The sequence below is a fragment of the Hyperolius riggenbachi genome, chromosome 2 (assembly GCF_040937935.1).
Source record: "Hyperolius riggenbachi isolate aHypRig1 chromosome 2, aHypRig1.pri, whole genome shotgun sequence".
In the NCBI taxonomy this organism is placed as follows: domain Eukaryota; kingdom Metazoa; phylum Chordata; class Amphibia; order Anura; family Hyperoliidae; genus Hyperolius; species Hyperolius riggenbachi.
In genome coordinates, this window is record NC_090647.1 from 227947837 (window position 1) to 227964316 (window position 16480).

Below are 16480 nucleotides of genomic sequence, written 5' to 3' on the forward strand. Positions count from 1 at the left end.
TTATAAACTATTAAAAATCCTCTTCAAATAGTGCGAAAAGTGTTTTTAAAAAATGAATAGTTTCATCAAAGTAACACGTAATGTAATCAGTGACAGATGTCGGCCAGGGAGGCTAATCCATTTGTTAGGGTTTTTTTTTTTGTACTATAATATCACAAACATAACTGCTGCGTACCTAGTTGACAGTTCTGTAGTCCGTTGCTGTCAGGAATGGCTCTTACAATTAGAATAACGGCTGTTATCTCCCGGAGCTCTGCGCAGTTATTTATTTTAGTTTCAGGGAGGGAGAGAGAGGACCCCGGAGCAATGAATCAGGCAGAGGGAGATCAGCTGATCAGTGAGAACGTAATTTGTTGACGTCATTGCCCGGCAACCAGACTACGGCGTGTATGCAGAATCCTCTTTATCTCCTGAAAGCGAGTGATCTCTTTGTCGCTGCAAGATTTATGGGTTTGTGTTTTCTTATTAACTTTTAGCTGCCTGGAGAACTCAACACAAACCAATAAATCTTGCAGCGACAAAGAGATCACTCGCTAGAGGATTCTGCATAGACACCCTACGTTCTCACTGATCAGCTGATCTCCCTCTGCCTGATTCATTGCTCCGGGGTCCTCTCTCTCCCTCCGTGAAACTAAAATAAATAACTGCGCAGAGCTCCGGGAGATAACAGCCGTTATTCTAATTGTAAGAGCCATTCCTGACAGCAATGGACTACAGAACTGTCAACTAGGTACGCAGCAGTTATGTTTGTGATATTATAGTACAAAAAAAAACACCCCTAACAAATGGATTAGCCTCCCTGGCGTCATCCGTCACTGATTACATTAGGTGTTACTTTGATGAAACTATTCATTTTTAAAAAACACTTTTCGCACTATTTGAAGAGGATTTTTAATAGTTTATAAATAAACCACTTTTTATTTTTTTCCTATTTCGCGGAAGAACCCCTTTAAAGGACTGTTTATGATGATCAGTTGAAAGTCACATGTCAGAAAGATTTGTGCTTGTACAATTAAGTGTATGCTGCACATGCTTGTGTTTTTCTTCTCGATTTTAAATTGGACAGCTTTCTGCTTTTTTCTGCACATTTTCCTGCTATATATTTTGTACAAATACGGGAAAACTCGATTGTAAAGCGACGGAAACCAGGAAAACTGCTAGGATAAGTGTATGCCCTGCCTGAGATTTGAACAGTGACTTTCTGAGATGAGGAAAAGATTGTAATATGTGTCTATGAGAAAAAGTGTGCAAAGTATTTTTAGCTGTTTATTTCAAACTGGTATTCTTTTCAATGACATTATTGCTTTTTACAAGGATACAAAAGTGTGCACGAGCCACCTTTGCCGTGTGATGTGGAGCTCATTTATAGAAGTGTCTGCCCAAAAAATGGCTCAGACAGTCTCTCTTGTCCCACAGCAACCCGATTCTCTCTCTCTCTCTCTCTCGCTCTCTCTCGCTCTCGTTGCCATGGGGCAAAACTCACTGTCTGAGGTAATTTTCTCCCTCAAACGTTTCCCTAAATGAGTTCTTTTGTTCACTTAGCACTTTGAGTATTGAAGCATAACCTTTTCAATAAGAAGTTTTGTTCTTCTTGCGGTCACATGACTTCCACTGACATTTCCTGACTAGCAGAGCACGCTGTAAACATTAGCACAGGAATTCATTTTTTTTATAATGATTCTTGAGTTCTGGCCATCTCATATTGTGCATCCTGTGCTTCTTAGAAGAGGGATGTGCAGTCAAGCCTGTAAGTAGCTGTAAAGGTTTGCTGAAGACATTCATGTTATGGCTGTAGTCTTATATTTAATCAATCAGAAATCTAGCCCGTTTAATCCAGTTTAACAAACAGAAAGAGATCAGCTAAGTATACCACAAATCTAAACATACAGGATGCAAACTGATACTTAATATTAGTAATCCTATATAATAATGTTCATGTGTCCGTGTCAGGGGTGCCTGCAGGGGTGTCCGTGTCAGGGGTGCATGCGCGGGCTATGGGCACTGTGTGTGGGGACTCGCGCCATGCACAGCACGTTCCCTAGAGCCTGTTATTAAACATGCCCTGAGACTAGTTTACAATAATCATCATGATTGCTTTTCAGAAGGTGTCAGTTAAACTTTAACGTGTGGCTAATTCTGTACAATGCTCAGCGATTGATGTGAGAGGACAAACGACTATCGATAATTGGCTAGCAGGTTTCACTGATTCTGTGCTTAGTAAGCTAGAAAATAAATAGGGTGCAGAAATCACCTATTACTGTAAGCAAACATATCTGTTGCATAAGGAGGCGATCACTTCACATTTTTTCCTAGATGATCTTTTTGCAACTTATCAATAAAATACCTTTGAAGCCATCAGCATGCAAGGAAATACTCAGAATAATTTTGACAGTACTTTTTCACCTACTTTTTGGTACTTTTTCAATAGCAGAGTGCTGACAAGTTATTTTAAACTGAAGATGAAAAATTATCTCCTAGGAGAAAAATTAGGAGAAAAAGTGAATTGGATAAGGGCCTACGCCTCAAAGGGAACATAAACTGAGAGGGATATGGATGTTTCTTTTTAAACAATGGTTTCCTGGAAGGCCTGCTGATCTATTTGGCTGCAGTAGTCACTGAATCACACACCTGAAACAAGCATGCAGCTAATCCAGTCTGAATTCATTCAGAGCGCCTGATCTACATGCTCGTTCAGGGGCTGTGGCTAAAAGTATTAGTTACACATGATAAGCAGGACAGTCAGGCAGCTAAGTTTAGGTTCTCTCTAAAGGACAACTATCAACTTATAAAATTCTAAGTGCCACATAGATTTCCAATAATTACTAGCAAATAGCATTACAAAGTCTCTTTTTTTCATCTTTTCATTTTTATGTGAAAAAATGACATTTACAGAGAACGGTTTTCACTGTGGGCATTACTATGGAGGAATGTGTTTCTATGTGCTGGACAATCTTCACTGGCTTTAAAACTGACTGGAATCTCTTTAGAATTTTAGAAAGCAGAAATATAGCTTCAAATATGTGTAAATAACTCATCAGCTGCAGCTCTGTGTGTTCCTATGTGTATCTCTCTCTCTCTCTCTCTCTCTCTCTCTCTCTGCCTCACAGTCTAAAGTAAACTGTTCAAAGCCATGAACAGCTCATTTTGAATTGGGGGAGGGAGCATCCAAGAACAGGAAAATGTACGGGTCCTACTCTTCAGATCCTACTCTCTAGCTAACAAATCCCTCAGCTGTTCTCATATGATCTGTGAAAAAGCAGTGTTAGTGTAAGCAGGGCAGAAACAAACAGTAAATTATTCCTCTGTGAATAGTGACAGAGAAGTGGAACCTATCTACATGGTACAGCTCTAGCCCCAACGTCGACACAAACTGTTACAAAAGCTTATAAACAAAGCATTTTTTTTCACACAGGCTGTGAACAAAACTTCTGAAAAGCTTTCTATTGATGCTGGCTTAAAGCTCTATAGGTATGTTGGGTTTACAGAAGGACAGTTTCTTTCATGGTTCCTCTTTAAAGACAGGTTTGCTTGAGGCCAAAGCATAGCTGATTTTACTGTGAAAACTAGACAAATACCATTTTATATTGCATTTTTTTTCCGGTTGACTCAAAGCGCCAGAGCTGCAACCACAAGGACACACTCTATAGGGAGGGAATCTCATCCAAGGGCTCCTTGCTGAATAGGTGCTGGCTTACTGAACAAGAAGAGCCATGATTTGAACCCAGCTCTCCTGTGTCAGAGACAGAGCCCTTAAACACCATCTATTAACATTTTTTTTCAATTGAGATAGAAATAGTTTGGGAAGTGCTCCTAAGTACTGGTGTAAACATTTCACTGCTCACCTCTTTGTTTACTGTTCTCAAATTCCTTTCACGCTTCATTGACAGGGACAGGATGAGCATGGTGACGGACCAGTAAATCATGAGGGGAGGGGGAATCCCTCTCCTTACATCTGTAAAACCTGTGTGTGAGAACGCTCTCTAGCTTAACTGCAGCTGCTTGTGTCTCTGAGCTGTCTGCATGGAGAGTAGAGGAAAAATGTATCTTTGTTTGTAATTGTGTGTGTGAAACCTGACACCCCAGGCTTTTCATATAACTGTAGTTTCACAGGCATAGAACTGCACTGCCTGTGTCACATAACTCATGAAGCACAGACTCCCCTTCACCAATTAATTGTTCCAATACAGCTACACAACCTATACACAAGGAATTGCAGCTCTTGCCTCTGATATTGAACACGGAAAGTAGGAAAATGTTTACACAGCTACTTAGACATTATTTGTACATTGTCATTTTAGAACACTTGGTTTAATAGCGTTCCTTTAACAATTCCACTATCCAGACATGCAAAGGCCAGATGCATATCTGTAGTTAGTTTTCTGTTTTCACCGTGGGAAAGACATACATGTATCCATCCATGGCACCAAATTAGAGGCTGATGTATTGTCAGGTGAACGGGTGAATGCCTGTGGTGGCTGCCTATTGCCTTATATCAGGAGATACTCTTTCATGACCTCTCGTTTCTTAAAACTTAAAGGGAAGGTTCAGGGACTAACAAAAAAAAATAAATTAAAATCCATATCCACTTACCTGGGGCTTCCTCCAGCCCGTGGCAGGCAGGAGGTGCCCTCGGCGCCGCTCCGCAGGCTCCCGGTGGCCGACTCGACCTGGCCAGGCCGGCGGCCAGGTCGGGCTTCTTCTGCGCTCCATTGTGCGTTTCACGCCGGTGCGCTGACGTCATCGGACGCCCTCCAGGCTGTACTGCGCAGGCTCAGTAGTTCTAAACCTGCGCAGTACAGCCTGGAGGACATCCGATGATGTCAGCACGCCGGCGTGAAACGCACAATGGAGCGCAGACGAAGCCCGACCTGCCTCGACCACCGGAGACCACCGGGAGCCTGCGGAGCGGCGCTGAGGGCACCTCCTGCCTGCCACGGGCTGGAGAAAGCCCCAGGTAAGTGGATATGGATTTTAATTTTTTTTTTTTTTGTTAGTCCCTGAACCTTCCCTTTTAATATGAGTAAAAACAGAACAAATCATTTTTCCTCCATCTCTGTTCACTTCTCTGTCTGATATAAAAATAAATGTTAATAACACCTCTATAACTTCAGTTCCCAAAGCATGGTGTTTAGGGATAATATTTTACTCCCCTCTCACTCTTATTCCTCACATTCACTCCTTAACCAGCTCCTGCCATCTCCAACACAAAAACATATCTCACATCCGACCTTTCTCACTCAGGACTAAAATGTTAATGCATGCACTTATAATATCTCGTCTGGACTATTGTAACATACTGCTTTGCGAACTACCAACTAACAAGCTGGCACCGCTCCAATCTATACTGAACTCTGATGCTCGTCTCATTCATCTTCTCACTCTTCCTCTGCTCCTCCTCTATGTCAAGATTTTCATTGGGTACCAATAACCTGATGATCCAGTTCAAACTCTTAACTCTAACTTACAAAGCGCTCCACAATATATCTCCGTTGTACATCTCCTCACTAGTTTCCAGATACCAACCCAACCGCAATCTTAGATCTGCACATTACCTTTTTTGTCCACCTCTAGACTCACCTCCTCTCATTCATGTATACAAGATTTCACACGTGCTTTACCCCTCCTCTGGAATCCCCTGCCACATCAAATCCATCACTTCCCAACCTTTGATATCTTTAAACTTGTCCTCAAAACTCACCTTTTCTGTCAAGCGTATGCTCTACCTTAGGCCAGTTCCCCTTCTTGGCCAAGTTGTACTCCTACTAGATAACATAAATCACACTGCCTAGGTAGGAATATTGTATACTATCCCACCTCTTGTCCCCCCCCCCCCCCCCCCCCCATTCCTTTAGATTGTAGACTTACAGGAGCAGGGCTCTCTCACCCTTTTGTGTCTTGGAATTTGTTACACAATTATTCATATTAATTTTGTCACTGTAATTACCAATTCTGTATTTTGTATATTGGTGTATACCATTGTCTGTATTATTTTGTACCCCATGTTTGTTTCTTACTTTTTAGAGCGCCATAGAATATGTTGGTGCTTTCTAAATCAATAATAATAATACAGACAGCAAAAATACTTATGACAGCTTTCCACAAAGTTTGCTTTTTTATTGAACATTGAAGAAATAGTGATAAGGCAGCATAAGACACAACTATACCTTCTCTGAAACTTTGATACAAGATAATTTGCCATGCACAAGCTAACCCATATCTACTCATATCTAAACTTTTTTTGTTGATCTTCAAAGGGATCTTGAAGCAAGAGCACAAACTGGGTTTTTTCGAGCACTGTTCAAACTGCCTAGAAAAGAGAAGCTGTACGATGTGGTGGACTGTTCACTCTGGACTCCTTTCAGTCGGTGCCATACACCTGGCAGAATATATACTTCTGACAGTTACCTATGCTTTGCTAGCAAAGAAGATGGATTGTGTAATGTTATAATTCCTTTGAAAGAGGTAGGTGCATTGTTTTTAGTACTGTGATTAAGCTGTGCTATGCAAAAATCCTTTGAGCCTTGTACACGCTTGATCAAAGTCAGTTAAGGCGACCAATAACAACCGCCTAGATAAGCAGGCATGTGTACATAGGAGCCTGACCGATCAACTGCCAACTGCATTGTTCACGCTGCTTTCCCGCCCACCACGTGACATCATGCACGTGCCGCTCCATCGTCCGAAGAGAGTTAGGTGGTAGTAAAATATCCGTGAAAATTACCAATATTTTACTATTGGGAAAAACTCTATGGTGGGAGGCGCTTGGTGTAACAAGTATAACAATATCTGAGATTAATATTGGTGGCAAAAATAAGTAGATGAGTTGGCCTACCTTAATGGAGACTACTCAGTATAAATAGAACAAAAACTTTGTTAAGCACTAGGACAATGCTTTCACGGCTGTACGGCATGGGGCGCCTCCCACCATAGAATGTTTCCAGTTATCTCCACCCATCAGAGTTTTTATTGTATATTTATGATATCTCATAAACTTCTTTAATAATTTTTGCGACCAGTGTGATCTTCACAAGGCCGGATGGGGACAGTCTTTCCCCACATGCGCAGAGAGTGCTTTTTACGCATTATTATATCCTTCAGAATACTCTGATATACTACACATTATTAAGCTCCCAGTGTCCCTAGTGTCCTTCCTTTCTCTCTTATCATCCTTGATATTTTACTATTGGAATTACCCACCACCCAATAGTAGACTATTGGCAATTTTACCAATATTCTGCTAGTGGCTTTCTCTGGCACCCTTTTTCTATGTACAAGGAAGGATACTATGGAACCTTTATTTATACTGGGGCAATCCTTTTAGTATACAAAATGTTGTTTTTTTAGGTGGTTGGCTATAATAAAGATAAAAGAAATAAGTACAAAATATACCTACCAGTAAGTAGACAAATAAAATCAGAACCAAATTTTGAAAATTAGCTAAGACTTTCAAATGTAGTTTAAACTACTTCTTGTTGATATTAGATATAACCTTTATACTCACGGTATATGTTATATAAAGGCAAATAAAATGATTGCTAAGAACAAGAAGTACAATATCCGGTTTGACTACGGGTAATTTCTTCTGTTTTCTTAATATCCGTTATTTTAGGTAGTAAGCGTGGAGAAGATGGAGGACACCAGCCTTCTGCCAAATCCTATCATAATCAGCATAAGACAACAGATGGCCTTCCAATTTATTGAGCTGAAAGATCGAGAGAGCTTGGTTAATGGTTTACGTCTAAGGCTAGAGCAAATCAACTCCAACACAGTGTCCACAAGAAATAGAGATATGGTAATGTTTGTATTTATACTTGTACAGCATCATATTGTAAAGCCAAGCCTCTAATCCTGTCTTGTAAAAAGCACATAGGATTTTTCAGCAACTGTAAATACACTGTACTAACAGAAGGAAATGTGTTTCCAAACTAGTGTTGGTAGCTTTTGTATCTGAGTCAATGCTGTAAAATGGATTAGTGTAATAAGTACATAGTTATGGTACATAAAAGCCATGAGTGCCAGAAACAGCAGGGTGCTGGTGGTCCTGAACTCTACTATAAAAACCACTTCAGATGTCAAGGGGAGATTTTGCAGTGAATAATTATTTGTCTAATACTGAACCATATTTAAAGAGAAACTTTACTGTATAAAACTTGAATAAAGTTGCTAATTTACAATAATAGTTTACAATATTCATTTCTAAATTATTTAGCTTTTTGCTCATTGCATAATCTTACCACACCCTGATTTTCATTGTTAAATTTATCAGAGATGCCACAATCTCTACTGCTGGCAATGGGAATCACTGTGGATTGTTTTTTTCCTTCTATGAAGTGAGCAAAAATATCACATGATCTCCCAGAGTGCTCTGGGTGAGAATGCTACATGGCTTCATATCTTAGGCCACTCATCACTTGGTAAGTGGGGTTACATAACAGTATACATAAATATAAAGATATAAGAAGCATTTCTGACTCTGAAACCAGGATAATTAACATAAAAATGGGAAGCCTGAATAATTTATTATGTTTTACTATATGTCATTACAGTTGCTCTCGATTGCCTGTCTACACTAATTGTTATTATAGAAAGTGTAAATAATAAATGCTCACCAGCTGAGGCAAAGCAACAGTTTTTACCACTGAGTGCATAGCTGCACCCAACATAGTTGTAGGACACTTCATCACAGCAGGTTGATAGTATCTGGTATTAGGAAGGTCAGGAAGTGTTATGGATGTGGCAGTGGTTTTGTACTAGACCTTTTAGAGAACCTGAAGTGAGAGAGATATGCTGGCTGCCATATTATTTCCTTTTAAAGAATACCAGTTGCCTGGTAGTTTTGCTGATCTCTTTTGCTGGAGTAGTACCTGAATCACACCTGAAACAAGCATGTGGCTAGTCTCTAGTCAGACTTCAGTCAGAATCAGCTGATCTGCATGCTTGATCAGGGACTATGGCTAAAAGTATTGGAGGCAGATGATTAGCAAAACAGCCAAGCCATCTGTATTGAATCGGCTAATTTTGGCGCATCACTGCGCCGATCATTTGGACGCAGCCATAGGCCTTAATGAGAATTATGGCTATAGCAGCGGTCAATGACTAACTTGGGCGCCAGCCATAGCCGGATCTCAAATTGCAAAAAAAAATTGTAGGTCATTTTTCCTGAATTACATGTAATCTCCGAAACCTGCCAATTATAACAAAGGTTGCTGGTGGAAGGTAACAGTTAGGTATAGGTTATGGTAAGAATGGTAAGTGTTTGGCATTGTCAGCTTATTTTGAAATTGGATACGCAAATGTAACTGACCATATATTTGATGTGTACACAGGAATCTTTTATATATAATAGAAAGATAACATATCTACAGTAAGAATAAAACCCGACAAGTAGCTGTGTCTTTAGTAGGGATGGTCAATAAGATGCAAATTTTATGCTGATACAGGTTTATGCAAAGTTTGTATGCAAATATATGCAGTTTGAAAAATGAGCGAATCAAATTCCATCTTTTGCAGAAGTTGATTGGTCCATTTTCAAGCTGTATACCTTTTTCATACAAAATGTACATAACCCTGCTAAGAATTTTTTGCATCTCAGTGACCTTCCTTAGTCACTATTGCGACATCCAGCTGAGCTATTTTGCAAACTGACATTCATATATAATTTTAATATGTATTTTAATACATTATAAAAGAGTAATTATTTTTATATAGGCTGTAATTTGTTTAAAGAAGTGTATTTGAGTGTTTACTTAATACATGTAACTGTACTAATTTTACATAAATAGAATGGCGACAGGGTAGAGGGTCAGTTTCCTGGCCAGGAGCTTTTTGTTACCAAAAGCAGATGTCCTCTTATTGTAGCTTTAAAATTCCTAAGCTTTGGCAGTGATGAAATGTCTTTTATGTTACATACTTTTAATCAACAATATTGTTGTTTGTAAATTAGAGGAGTTGAGGAGTTTCAGTTGGTGGAATCATAAACTGAGTAAACTAATGTTTTTTGTACGGATTTCATAGCCATGGTATGCAGTTTAATAACACTGTACATTTGTTTAAATGCATTGACCACATCCTGTATTTCTTTAATAGATGCAGTTAATTATCACTACTGTATTGTTCACTAAAACCCTGTTCCCTTTGTTGTGCCTTTATTTGGCTTTTTATGTATTTTTTACATCCTGTGAAGTATACTCAATTTTTCGGTTTAGAACAGCCTACTTTCTGTGTTACACAATAATATTTCCAACGGCTGCTTCTGTCACAGGAGATGCCATATTTATGGGCTTCCTGGATTGGGGCACTAGTTGTAAATTCGTATAAGAAACATGATAGTATCACATTATTGAGATCAGCTTGTCACACTCGTTAGTCATAACGTCACTTAATATCTTGGCTTTGATGAACAGGTCTTTGGGAAAGAAGGATTCGGTAACATGAACTTGATGCTAAACCAAAACATGGAAAGTGGAATTGAGAAGGAGAAGTTGTCTACGAATGCAGAAGCGTTTATGGCCACTTTTCATCAGACAGGAAGCGAGAGGCCCACTGCCACAGTACTGTACTACTTCTCCATTCATTTTCTTTCATGTTGAATGAAGAAATTGTGTCCTGAAGCAATGCTGTCATTGTTTGAATGTATTGATTTTTCTTTTATACTTCCCTTTTCCCAATTTATCCTGCTGCTACTTGTAAGAGATTGTATTATTGCGTGAATCAATAAGAAATTGTAGTGTGTAGAACAATAGACTTGCTTTGCTTTTACATGACCTTTGTGGTATTCCAATAAGTTATTTCCCCATAAGTACATAGTTTAATGTGAAATGTCACTTTGAGCATTCAGTGGAGTTTTTACGCTTCTTTTATGCACTTGAGTTTATTTTTTGTCTGCTTAAAGTGGTCTCAGGGAGCTGCTGTTAAAATAATGTCAGTGAAAAGTCACACCTACTTTAAACTGTCAGATGAGTTTTGGATCCGATAATCGATCAATATCTGGCTAATATCAATCATTTATCTGGGTGCCATCTTGCACCACTCCATTTCTGATCAGATGTCAGTAAACATATGACTGAATGGTAATCTGTTACAATCTGATACTGTTGGCTTTGTACTGGTCAGTGCAGTACAAAACTGTATGAAACATTTGTGCCAGTACAATGCTTCTTTCATCGTTTTCCAGGACAGCTTCTCCTGAGGGAAGACTGATCCCTCCCCAAATGGAAACACACACTATAAATTTGAAGGAAATCTAAAGTCGGATTTAAAAAAAATAGTTGAGCTTATCTGGGGCTTCTTGCAGCCCCCTGTAGTCCACCTGTGCTTACGACGCTGGTCCAATTCCCACCGGCTAGCACCGCGACCCACGCTAAGCTGTCCAGCTACGCAGCTCCTCAGCACGTTCCCGCGGGTCATGGATTTTCATAGGCTGCCGGCAGGAGACGGTTGAAGCCCAGAGCTGTGGCGAGGGACACATGTGACTTGTAGGGGCTGGAAGAAGACTCAGGTAAGTAAAAATATGTTTTTTTACTCACCTCGTGAGCATGTTTTCAGAGACCTATATAAATGGCCATACAGATGGCTGGATCTGTGATTATTTACATAGTTTAGTGCTGTAGAGTGTGGTGAGTGCGGACGGGACACACCTTACACAGCTGTTCTTTTCTATGCAGTGAAATCATTTACACTTAAATTTGAATAAGAGTTTTAGCAGATTTAGCATGATTATGTTTGATTTTATCAGAATAAGTGACACAGTTGTATGCTACCTGTTCAATACCCATTTAGTTGAAGAAGAAACGCTCAAAGCTTTGTTCCATCAAGTGAAGAATTGCTGATGCGTATGCAGACAATTTAGTATGTGGGATCCTATAACAATGGAGATGGGTTTTTAGATGCTGGTACGACCAATGTCCATTTCCCTGGCACAGCTAGTGTTTGGTGGGATGTGTGAGCTCTGTGTAGGCCAGGAATGTGTTACTGTGCACTATGCACTTGGCTTCCTACATTCGCTGGAACAAAGCTCAAGCTGTGAAATGACCAACCACTGCGTTCATCTTTGTTTGCCAGTGTATCCATCAGATCATTTAATTCTGTCCTGTTAACTAAAAGTGAACAACTGCTTTATAGTCCACCCATATACCCTGGAACCCACCCTTCCACAAGTCCATCAAGTTTGAGGGGGAAGGCCCTCTAATCCGCAGTATCCCCTATAAAACCATTACAAACTGTATGTCATGGTTCTGTATAATTGCCATTACATTTGAATGGGCATAATCCGTATAAGCCTGGTACAGACATTTGATGGTTGTTGGATGTGCAAACCACAATGTAACATCTTTGTTGCTCACAAATGATTCCTGTACAGACATACATACAGGTCTGAACATGCATGTTGTTACTTATGGGAAGTCAGGCAAGGTAAAATGCCAATAGAACACAAGTCATGCATGTTGTTACCCATGGGAAGCTGGGCAAGGTAAAATGCCAATATAACACAAGTCACGCATGTTGTTACCCATGGGAAGCTGGGCAAGGTAAAATGCCAATATAACACAAGTCACGCATGTTGTTACCCATGGGAAGCTGGGCAAGGTAAAATGCCAATATAACACAAGTCACGCATGTTGTTACCCATGGGAAGCTGGGCAAGGTACAATGCCAAGATAACACAATGCTTACTCACAGGAAAGCCAATACCCAGTCATAGTCAGGGATATAGCTTTCCTTACACCCCACAAAGAGGCAGAGAAGATCACATGAGCCAACCGATACAGTCACCAAAAAGGCAAATTTGTCAAAATTCTATATAGCGATAAAGTCAAGACATAAAAGTCAGAGAAAAAAGTCCAATGCAAGTATGGTCGAAGTGTATAGTCTGGATGCACTTCTGTTTTACATTGAGTAGTCTCTTATTTTAATACATGCGTTTACAGCCAGCGCTTCCCTAACTAACAGATGAGTTCTTCCACCAAGAGAGAAATCCTATTGTATTTACTCTTATAGAATAGGACTCCCCGATTAGCTAGATTATGATTACAGCAGCCAGCTGAGCTTGTGGGACATTTTAACAGGCTTCCCTCGCCTCCCCCCAAACTCCACACTAATAGTCCAAAACCTTCCACACAAAAACAATATTGTATCCTCCTCACCATGTAATTCAGAACAGGGTGCTTGTATGCAGCATACACCTCAAAGTCAAGCAAGATGCTTTTATTGCGCAGTGCCATTCAGAAACATTTAAAACTTCAAAAGGTCACTCTCATGTTTAGTGACATATTCTGGTACTTGGAATGTTTGGAGCAGGTTCCACCCTGCGCAGTCACCCGGGCTGACTGCTGCAGTGTACTCTCTGCCGCTCCATACACCTCTCCATGCCAGTTCCCTGTGACTTCCTGACGATTCCTTCCGTTTTTAATTAACAGGCTAGGCTCCTCCTCGGTGGTCAGCCTGGGAGACTGTGCAGGGCTCCAGATATTCCAGATATCAAAATATGTCTGTCACTAAACGTGAGCTTGATCTTATTCTAATAATAAAGCTTTAAATTATTTAAACGGCACTGCATAATGAAAGCATCTTACTTGACTTTGAGGTATATGCTGCATACAAGCACCCTGTTCTGAATTACATGGTGAGGAGGTGGAAGGATTTGGACTATTAGTGTGGAGATTGGAGGGAGGCAAGGGGTTCTGTTAAATGCCCCACATGCTCAGATGACTGCTGTAAGTCTAACTGATCGATTAGTTCTGTAAGGGTGAATATGATAGGATTTTGCTCTTGTTGGAAGTGAATTGCCTTCTTAAAACAGAAGGGAACTTGCAATAATTCAGCTATAAGGCCTAGTGCACACCAGAGCGGTTCGGCTGCAGTTTGCGATCCGCTTGCGGGTGCGGATCTGCTAGGGTAATGTATTTCAATGGGCTGGTGCACACCAGAGCGGGAGGCGTTTTGCAGAAACGCATACTCCCGGGCTGCTGCAGATTTTGGATTGCGGATGCGTTTCTGCCTCAATGTTAAGTATAGGAAAAACGCAAACCGCTCTGAAAAACGGCACTTCAGAACGGTTTGCCAGGCGTTTTTGTTACAGTAGCTGTTCAGTAACAGCTTTACTGTAACAATACATGAAATCTACTATACCAAAACCGCTACTCAAAACCGCAAAACGCTAGCTGAAACGCTGCAGAAAAATAAGAAAAAGCGTTTCAAAATCTGCTAGCATTTTGCGGATCTGCTAGCGGTTTTTGGTGTGCACTAGGCCTTAGTGAGCATTTGTGGTTACCCACAATGCACCACTACTGAATATGCAAATTATCTCTTTATGCCCCCGTAGCCAGGCATGCATCCAGAACCGCTGGTGTATAGTGATCCTATAGCTTTAAATATTACACAGCCACATCAACCACACTTGCAGACAGCCTGTTTTGGACTGTGGGTCCTCCTCAGTGCATGGCAGGGATTTATATGGCTGTATGGGATAGGGCTTGGACCAGTACAACAGAGTAACCAAGCAGCTCAGGGTGACCCAAACCCCTAGGAAAGTATAGGGGCCTAAAGAGACCAAAAAGCCCTCCTACTAATATGCAATGCTTGGTGTGAATTGCCTTCTTAATACAGAAGGAAACTTGCAATAATTCAGCCATAAGAGAGTGAAGTGAGCATACTTTCCAATGGTTTGGGTAACCCAAGCTGCTTGGTTACTCTCTTGGTGGTTGAGAAAGCACTGGCTGGAACCACATACAGGGCAAAGTACCTCCCTCTTTCAGCTAATGTAGACTGTAGCTGAAAATGTCAGCCCAGCCAACTGGTGCTTTCCAGTTCAGAATCTACCATTGGGCAGTGTATGCACAGATATCATTGTTTGATCTGACTGTGACTGATCCAATATATTAATGATTATCCAATATCTATATGGATCAGTGAACAGCAAGAAGAGAATTCTGTTAGTCACAACTTGTAGTTTACAATATATATAAATACAATGTGATATTTCATATCTTAAAAAAAATAGCTTTTCCTTTTTTTTTTTTTTTTTGCCCCAGACTCGGGAAGAGATAAAAGAACGTTTATGGCAAGATCATTTTGATGAATATGGGAGAACAGTTTGCATGTTCCGGACAGAAAAAATACGGAAGCTTGTTGCTATGGGAATACCTGAATCCTTACGAGGGGAATTATGGCTTATCTTCTCAGGTGACCTATAACATTTACCCACTCCTCTGTAATAAGGTTTATATAGGGGGATTTATACTAGCAAATCACATCATGTGTAGTATATCTGAAAACCAGCAGAATGCACAAATAGAAAAGAAGAACTTCTCCGGTGAGCGTCCTCAGCCGTCCCTTCATTGAGCTTGACCCCATTATGTGTATTTGGGGAAAATACAGCCACTTTGTGTATTTTGGGGAAAAACGCTGCTGCATTATGTGTCTCTTGTGGGTAAACGCTACCACATTATCCACATTATGTGAATTTTGGGGAAACACTGCCGCATCATGTGTATTTTAGGGGAAAAGCTGCCATATTATGTGTTTTTTGTGTTGAAAATGCTGCTGCGTTATGTGCATTTTGTGGGACAACCTCTACTGTGGGAAGAGGTTAATCAATACTGGAGTCACATCTGCCTACCTACATGGGGGGGGGGGGGGGGGCGCTCATCAGCTACCTGAACTGGGGGCCCGACTGAGTCTAGGGGCACATTTGGCTTCTAGTAATAAGATGGGTGTGTCAGCTACCTGAACTGGGCTGACCCTCTGTCAAATTCAAGATCACTATGTGGCCCAACAAGTCAAAAAGTTTGCCCACTTCTGGGCTAGTCAATCTCTTCATGGGTGATTCTCAGCATTACATTTATTTTTTACAAAAACACTCCCTGGAAAAGGATCTATACAAAGATGCAGGCTGCCTCCCACCTGTTTGCACACCATTTTCACTACGTTCAGTAAGAGCCCAGACACACTATAAGCGTTTTTCTGAGCGCTTTTTAGCAATCAGTGCTTTCTGAGAGCTTTTTAAAAAATGCTCCCATTGACTTACATTAAATTACCACAATCGCAATTTTAATATGTCAAAGGTAGCCTTTAAAAAAAAACAAAACAAAAAAAAACAAAACTCAAAGCGCAGATGGCTAAAAAGCGCTTATAGTGTGGCTGAGCCCTAACTGCTTTTGAAAATAAAGAAAACCCTGAGAATCCCTCGTGAGAAGATGGGCTAGTCCAAAACCTATCGGCACTGTCAGATTTCTACTACCTACTATAAGTGACAGCATATCCAAATGAACCATGCGCTGCCTTATATACAACAATATAACCTATTCTCATAAAATATAACCTATTATCATAAAACAGTCCACCAATCGAGTCCACAACCACTTCTTCCAGGTGTTCCGCTTCAAAGCACCTCAGAGAAAAAAAGGGGACATAAAAGGGGACAGATCATCGCACAGATTTGTATGCCAAGGATATCTTCCACCATATAACTCCCGTGTGTTTT

General features: G+C 40.5%; 1 protein-coding gene across 5 annotated transcripts in view; it reads left to right on the forward strand.

Moving 5' to 3' along the window:
- The window catches only part of TBC1D8 (TBC1 domain family member 8), a 112591-nt gene that overhangs the window by 73069 nt on the left and 23042 nt on the right, over positions 1 to 16480 (forward strand). For all 5 annotated transcript variants that reach the window (XM_068268257.1, XM_068268256.1, XM_068268258.1 and 2 more), the window contains 4 exons: positions 6255 to 6462; positions 7610 to 7792; positions 10404 to 10550; positions 15030 to 15180. In XM_068268257.1, coding sequence (XP_068124358.1) covers positions 6255 to 6462; positions 7610 to 7792; positions 10404 to 10550; positions 15030 to 15180 — 689 coding nt within the window. The remainder of the gene's footprint in view (positions 1 to 6254; positions 6463 to 7609; positions 7793 to 10403; positions 10551 to 15029; positions 15181 to 16480) is intronic.